Here is a 7,653-nt window from a genome sequence, read left to right as displayed (position 1 = left end):
CAAGAGATGAGCTAAAAATGCGTGGAAAGTCTTTTAGATCTTGCCAGAGTTACTTGAAGCTGATATTTTAGCCCATTTTGATGCAATCAGTGATAAGCAGAACTTCTCTATCTTTAAATGATTGAATAATTTACGGAGCCATGGTACTTTGAGTAATCTATAACTGTTTTTTTAGGCAGAGCAGTGGTTGATGTAATACTGCAGGCTGTTGAACGAGATGGACCCAAGCTGAAAGACTGCTTACCTGCTATTGGTGCCCTGAAACACCTGAGAGAATGGCACTCTGCACAGATCACTATTGCAGCAAATGATGCGAGAGGGTATGGCATTCATTTCAGGGCTGTAAACAAGGTCACTCCTGTTTTATGATAGCATAGGTCAGTGGTTTAAAATAAAAACAGCATCTTGAGTAGTCTACGTGGTTACTTTGAAAATACATAGATTAGTTTATTACTGTATGAGGGCAGGAATTACTTGTGCTGATTTATTGTAAATACATGCCCTAACCAGAAGAGCAGGCAAAAAAAGCAAGTCCTCTGAACTTCTTGTTTTCTCTGGGAGGAAAAGGTAAAATATTTTCTCATCTCTATTGGCTTTAGTGTGCATACAGTGTTTTCAAGTTGTTGCACTATGCTGCATAATAACTTGTATAGTGGTTGTAGTTTTCCAGTTTTTTTTTAAATGAATCCTTACCCCTACTGATTTTACTTAAAATTTTACATTACCTTTATTACCTTTGGTATTACATTTCATGGAGGAAAAGTAGAGGGTCTGATTTGTCCCTTCTGAAAAAGGATCATAAATGCTCGATTACTTCCTGTAATGCTTCTGAAGAGTCACCGAGGCTATTAATTCAATATGAAGTGAAATCCAGTAGTTTCCTTACTGTCCTCCTCTAATTGACATAAAAAAACCAAGATAAATCACAGTGGTTTGGGCTTTTTTCCCTGACACAGTGAATGATTGTGTGGATACTGAATAACTTGCTAAAGTTCCCTCCATTTCCCCTCCCCTCCATGCCCAAAAGATTCAAGTTTGCTTCATAGAATGTGAAGATTCAAGTAAGCTTCATAGAAGCTTAATCCAAAATTAATAAAACTGTTGAAAATTTAAAAGTTGAATGTTTGGTCTTTAGTACCCGTAGTATTCTGAGGTATGTGGAGGATGATAAACTTCCTGCAGTGATTTCCAGGAGCACTTGATCTCAATGCTCATTGGTATCATCCTGTGGAATCAGCTTTTGACTGAATAAATGCTTCTGCTGCCTTTTATGTAAAACGAGGCCATTTGGGTTCAGAGCATCTCTGATGAAAGCTACCTCACTTATTCTTCCTGTTCTGCTGATGGTGCTGATTTCACTTAGAAGACAGACTGCCCCTAGAACCCACAGATACCGACTGTTCTCTCTCTTGTTGAATTTGGGTAATGCTTGTGCTGCAGTCATATTTACTCTGCTTAGAGGGTTAACTATAAACCATGTAGAGGTTCCAGTGATAGCCCCAGTGATGGCTACCTGGCTTTGCTGCAGCTTTCTAGCACCCAACCTTACTCTGGTCTGCCTGCAGCTTGCCATTGCCAATCTTATTTGATTTCTTCATGTTAATTTGTAATTCTAAAGTCAGTAAGATTAATTCCGTATTTTTGCAGTAGCTGGCAAAAGATTGCAGACTATCTATCAGCAGACTTTGTGTCTTCAGATGATATCATGAATATTATTGATATAAAAGAACTCTGGAGAGGAAAGATTCAGATATGGGAAAGAAAGGTAAAATGATTTTCTTCAGCTGTGGTAATTTTTAAAGCATCTATGGTTCTCATTTAGAATGTGTATTGTACAGTGCATTTTATGCTTTAAGCCAAATTTGATTTTGACAGTGTAATTCAGAGAACTAATGTGCAATGTGTCTGGGTGGGTGGTGGAATAACTTGCTTTTTTAGCATGATGAAAGGATAAATGAGATTAATGCATCAAGATTTGAACTTGAAACCAAATGCTCTCCTCTGAAATATTTGTTGTAGAACTTATTGTTCAAAAATATATTGTTTTGTATCTATCACAAATCATTATCATATAACTGTAAGTCATTGTTGCAAGTGCACATCTCACGTTTCAGCAAAGACTGAAAACAGATCTGATGGAAACAAATATAATCCTAATTGTTAAAAATAATAACACATCTAAGTGACTGAAGAGAAATAATTTTTATCTCTTTTTTTTTGACACATTTATTGTCTTTTTCCCCCCCCAGTTTGGATCAGGAGTTGACTTCCCAGAGTTTTGTATAAAAAGCACTTCAGCAAAGACATTCAGCACTGCACATTTAAGTTCTTGCCTCGCCGGTAAAAAAGAGCAGCAATTGAGGAATACTGATGCTTTGCCAGAAGCAAGTATTATTCTTGATCTTTCTGTCAGTTCTAGAATTCATCTGTTTTACTTTTCTGAGAAAATTAGTAACTGGGAAACTCTAGTCAGAACTGAAAAGTTAAACACAAAAGTGATGATTGGATAAGATTGAGGAATGCTTCTTTTGTTCATGTGAGTTCTCAGAATTTCATCTGTTTTTCTTAAGAATACAATACCGGGATTTTTTTCAAGTAGGAATTGAAGCTTTATTCAGTCTTAATACTCAAAATATCTAAATTATGAACTCTGTATCAATTTAACCTTTTCCACTTAATTTTAAAAATTTGGGGGGTTGGGGTTTTTTTTACACTGTTGCTGTTTCATCTTTTCCACTGGAAGTAGATAGCTGATAGGAACTCCAGGATCATACTTGTTGATGAACACAAAAATGAGTGCTTATAAAAGTTGGTATCAATTACGAATTTGCTGTTTCATTGTTAAAATATGTACATTTTGGATTGCATTTGTCTGTTCCTGGCAGATCTTATTTTCCTTTGGATAAGAGTTAGAACTCATTTGATGCACGTGGTTGACGTTCTAGGAAGTAAGATTTATTAAACAAAATTAAATACCTGCCTTGGTTTTTATATAATTATGTTTAATATAGTACTGTGAATTGATTTTCTATTCCTTTATATCTTTTATACCTCTTACAGACATTATCTGTAAGGCAAATGCCTCCAGCAAAACACTTGACCAAGTTGTACTGAGGTAACATCATGCACTGTGTTACAGGTTTTTTGATTTTCTGTCTTTTCAGGTTTTTCATTACTATGGTCCTGCCTTGGAATTTTTACAGATGATGGTGCTCTCTGATCTACCTTCCATTTTTATATCAGATCTGGAATTTGAGCTGTATCCTTTTTTTTTAAGGATCTAAACTACTACTGACAATTGTCTGTAGCAGAAAAAAAACAATCAGAATCTACCTATGCAAGGAACAGAGAGATGGGGATTGCAAGGGCTTGTTCCATTCTAGCCTGCCAAAATAGTCAGTGATTCTTCACAACTGGATTTTTTAATTTTGAAATTTAAATTACACTAGCAGTGACCAGATAGTCTTGACAATATCACACCTATCATTGGTCTGTTGATGTGCATGCTATTTGTGGGAAAAGAATAGAGAAATGTTTTTTTCTGTGTAAGTTTAAAAACCCTCAAACCTTACTAATTAATGAACGTAGCGTGCTTCACAATGTAGGAACATTTGCCCACAAATCATGTTTTTATTGTGCAGGGGCAAAATCTGTGGCAAGATGTAGCAGAGCAGTTTTCTCTTGAGTGTTTGCTGCCGAGATCTCAAGGCGTATTACTATTGGTTTTAAATGTATGTACTTTTGGTACCAGTCTTGGTGTAACCATAGTAAGTTAGGATGTATAGGTCTGCTATGATTTTGCATATATAAGTATCTGTGGTGAGTTTTGTATGTTTTGTGATACTGTTGTATCAAGAATTAAACACTTGCAGTCCTTTGAACTTGATTTGCAAAATCGAGATGCAGAGTCCTTTGTGAAGATGAAGTTCCTTAAACTGTTCTGTTCAGGAGCCTGTCAAGAAAGAAGGAAACATCTATGCTGCTTTTGGACCAGATTTCTTTTCTCTCTGGGAAGGTAAAAACTTGTTTTTATTTGCATATAACAGAAAAATGAATGTATGTATATTAGCTATATAAAAGATACAGGAGTAATACTTTTAAACCTAGTCTATGTGTAAGCCTCTTCAATATTTAGCTCCAAAGCAAATAGAGCTTTCAAAGGTGTTTTTACCTTAGCTAAGTTTCAGTCTGCTAAAACATTTTGCAACTTTTAATCATATTCTGACAGATAATTTCTGTGCTATCATAATTGAACTATCGGTTTTTTTAGCAAAAGGCTAAAAAGGCATGTGGGCAGCCTACAAAATGTATCTAGCTACTCTGAAGTGGTAAACTTTTTTATTTTACATGTGCATATTCTGCTTTTACGTTCTGATTTTGGATAAAAAGAGTTCACAAAACATTTACAATCCTGTTTTCCCCGTCCCTGCTTTGCCTTGGAATGATAGTGTGATTATTCATAGCCACAGTATTGGTTTGAAGATGTTTTTCCTGAATATCACCTTTACATAAAAGGTGATACATGTTTGTTTAGGAAAGTTTTTTAGTGTTTATAAAATAAATCTATGCCAATCAAAACAAAACCTTATGTTCTTTATTTGCTGTGGAGATGGTATCCCATTATCAAGCTGTATGTTTCATTTCAGTTTATCATTTAGGTTTTTAGTGACATTTTTTCTGCCCTGCCTCTCCGTTCTCCATTATGCTTAGCCAGAAAAGGAAAAAAATCCTTTTTCTAGTGCTGTACCAGAAATATCTTCTAGAATGGTTTTATATTGGTAAATATCCCAGGTGATTTTCATTTTACTTAAGGATACTGAACATTTGGTCAAACATCTCTTACAATCTAAGAGCTTACTTTTCTAATAGTTTTTTTTAAAGAAGAAGCCAAAACAGTCAAAACAGATTGTCAGGTTACTTTTTAGAGTCTGTACATGTTGATTTGAATGTATTTTGAAGAAAACAGTTTCTCATAGGGATTTTTTTTCAGTCTGCTACTGGAAACATTGGACATTTGTAGGCTTTTCTGATAGCTGTAATAGCATTGTTTTATTGCTTGAGTTTTCTAATACACGTGCATTTTTTCTGTGTTAATTGGCCTGGAATCTATATAGAGACATCAATATAGTCCAGTATCTGATTAATGGAAAAGGGTAATATGTACGAAGGAAAAAAAAAAGGCAATTTTTTTTCAAAGGAATGCAGAGTCACTGTTGCCAACTAATATCTTTGAATTCTCTTCTCATTCTGGATACTACTCTACAGTAGTGTTTGTAGCCAGAATACTGAAAGACTTGGAAGAGGTAATAAATACCTTTTTATCTATAAAATAGAAATTCAGCAGTTAATGATCTCTCAACCGGACCAAGAAGTAAATAAATTTTTTCCAGCTTCTGTGTCAAATGCAGACATCATTTTTCAAAATTCCATTTTGATTGATGTGAATTGACACGTGTTAAGATGTGTTTCATCCAGTGAAGTACGTTTGAAATAATGCCAAATCAGTAGCTCAAGAATGAAATGTAAAGCGGGTTTCAGTAATATTGCATGTGTTGTACTTGCTTTCTTTATTTAGGTGGGAGCTTTATTTACACTGCCATGTAATGTAAGCAGTGTAGTGATCCCTTCTCCTGCCCAGCTGAGTACCAAGAAATGGAAGGAATATATGGCCAGGAAACCCAAGGTCATTACTGGTAGGTATATTTTGTTGTGGCTATATCTATATGTGTATGTGGGGAGTTTTTTCTGTCCATTTGGGATTCTTGTTTTATCTTCAGTGAAATTAGGTCAGTGATTGTTGTATTCATTGACACAAAAGGGTGTGGTGAATGCAAGTTCAGCTATGCAAACTTATAGGAAAAAATGGATAGTAACATCGTGACAAACTTTGGGGAAACAGTGCATCACCTTTAAACCATTTTTGTGTCCTGTCTGTCAGCTGAGATCCAGCTTTCACACACCTTTGTAAGGTGATGATTGTAAAATCCACGGGCATAGAGGTTTGCTTCTGCAGATGGAATTCCAGCGTGCTTCAGTTAGGTGCTTCTCTTCTCGTTTAAAACTGACTATTTTTGCTGCCAGCTGAAGATAGCTTTTGTCAACAAGTATGCAGGTGAGGGTGGCTGGCACACTGATGTTCTTTCAGCTCTAGGGGCAGGAAAAAATTGAGAGGAATGAGGAAGAGTTGTATAACAGGGCAAGAAGCTTTAATTATGGAATGGATGCTGGAAGTATATAGATTTAAAATTATCTCTGCATGTTTGGAAGTGGTAGAGAGGTTGTGAGATAGATTATATATACATATATTGCAGCAGGATTGATATTTATTGGGGAGATACTATTGATGCAGTCAAAGAGTGTGAGATCCCCAGTGTCTGCAGGATCTTTGTCCTGTGCTCCAGTGGAAAGGTTTTGTACAAGTATTAAGTATAATGTGATCAGTAACACACAATAGGTTCTTGTTAGGCCTCTTGAATAAAATTTAGAGTAGGAGAAGAAACATGGCCATTTAAACACATTTGCTTGTTTAGTTGAAAACTGTTGATTTTTTAGTGGCTACTACGAATCTGGCTGTACTAAGCATTTGTGAATCCTCAATCTCTTTGATCTGTGGGAAAGTGTAATTCTTGGAATTGGTAGTTCTCAAATGCTAAGATTCAAGCAAAAAATAAAAGCTTACCTGTGAGGAATCAGCTTGGAGGTGCCAAGATAAAACGGAAAAGGAAAATATTTCAAATTACTGGGGGAATAGGACAGTAGTGAAAATGTTTCTGGAATCTTTTTCACTTTATTATTTTATTTTCTTTCTCTGGATTTATATATTGAGGTAGCAGGGTTTGCCCTTCTCTTTCCTTCTGCTTCCAACCTAAAGTTTTCAAGAAACACTGGAATATTTTATATTTGTTACTAACAAAAATTTATAATGCTAATAAATATTAAGCTTCTGTTGCATTAAACATTGAGACAGTATTGCAAGTATGAAATTATTTGACTTTTAAAACTTAGTACATCAAGAAAAGTATTCATTCTCTCAATTGCTACATCTACCAAGGTGCTATGAAATGTTTTCTGTCTAAAAAGATAGCAAACCCATCCTTTCACTTTTTCTGTCAAGTCCCACATTAATTTACTTTCAAAACTGCAAACTACATACCAGTGTTTAAAAACAGAACATCTTTATCTCTCACCCAAGCTATGCACAAGGGTAAAGTAAGGAGTAAAGCTTCTATTAATGAATAATGCAGTGTCCTTGGGAAGAGCGTACAGCAGTTCCTTTTCTTCTACAGTTGTATGTTCTTCCAGTGAACAATTACATTATTTCAATGCACATATGCAAAAAGGCCTTTTTTTCAGCTAGCAGAACAGAAACTTCTCTTCATTGTTTCATGGAGGAAATGTAACTTTGCTGGTTAAAGAACTTCTCCGGGTGTTGGTTGGAGTTTCCAGGTGTACTTTGTAGTCTGCATTAGGAAGCTGGTCCTCCTGACAGTCACAGGAGTTGGGTGTTGATAATGTGCTGGCTTTAAGCCAGCAGTGTAGTCCAGCTCAGCTTTGCTGCTGCAGTTCATTTATTTTGTGTGCTCTTCATTTTGTAGCTTTACAGGGGGTAAATATCACCTGTAGTTACTGTTTCTGCACAAAAGATGTGAGATT

General features: G+C 35.6%; 1 protein-coding gene across 3 annotated transcripts in view; it reads left to right on the top strand.

Moving 5' to 3' along the window:
• Positions 1-7,653, top strand: part of MTBP (MDM2 binding protein) — a 34,187-nt gene that overhangs the window by 9,519 nt on the left and 17,015 nt on the right. For 2 of the 3 annotated variants that reach the window (XR_003571351.1, XM_027884913.1), the window contains exons 6-11: positions 176-320; positions 1,648-1,765; positions 2,250-2,384; positions 3,165-3,259; positions 3,949-4,015; positions 5,576-5,693. Coding sequence is in view for 2 of the 3 variants with exons in the window: in XM_027884913.1 (XP_027740714.1) it covers positions 176-320; positions 1,648-1,765; positions 2,250-2,384; positions 3,165-3,259; positions 3,949-4,015; positions 5,576-5,693 (678 nt within the window). In the remaining variant the exon portion in view is untranslated. The remainder of the gene's footprint in view (positions 1-175; positions 321-1,647; positions 1,766-2,249; positions 2,385-3,164; positions 3,260-3,948; positions 4,016-5,575; positions 5,694-7,653) is intronic. The other variant, XM_027884914.1, reaches the window with a different exon arrangement.

This window comes from Empidonax traillii, unplaced genomic scaffold, assembly GCF_003031625.1.
Source record: "Empidonax traillii isolate 1590-97213 ecotype Southwest subspecies unplaced genomic scaffold, ASM303162v1 scaffold157:size2224338, whole genome shotgun sequence".
Taxonomy (NCBI): domain Eukaryota; kingdom Metazoa; phylum Chordata; class Aves; order Passeriformes; family Tyrannidae; genus Empidonax; species Empidonax traillii.
This window is presented reverse-complemented; position numbering and strand designations above follow the sequence as displayed.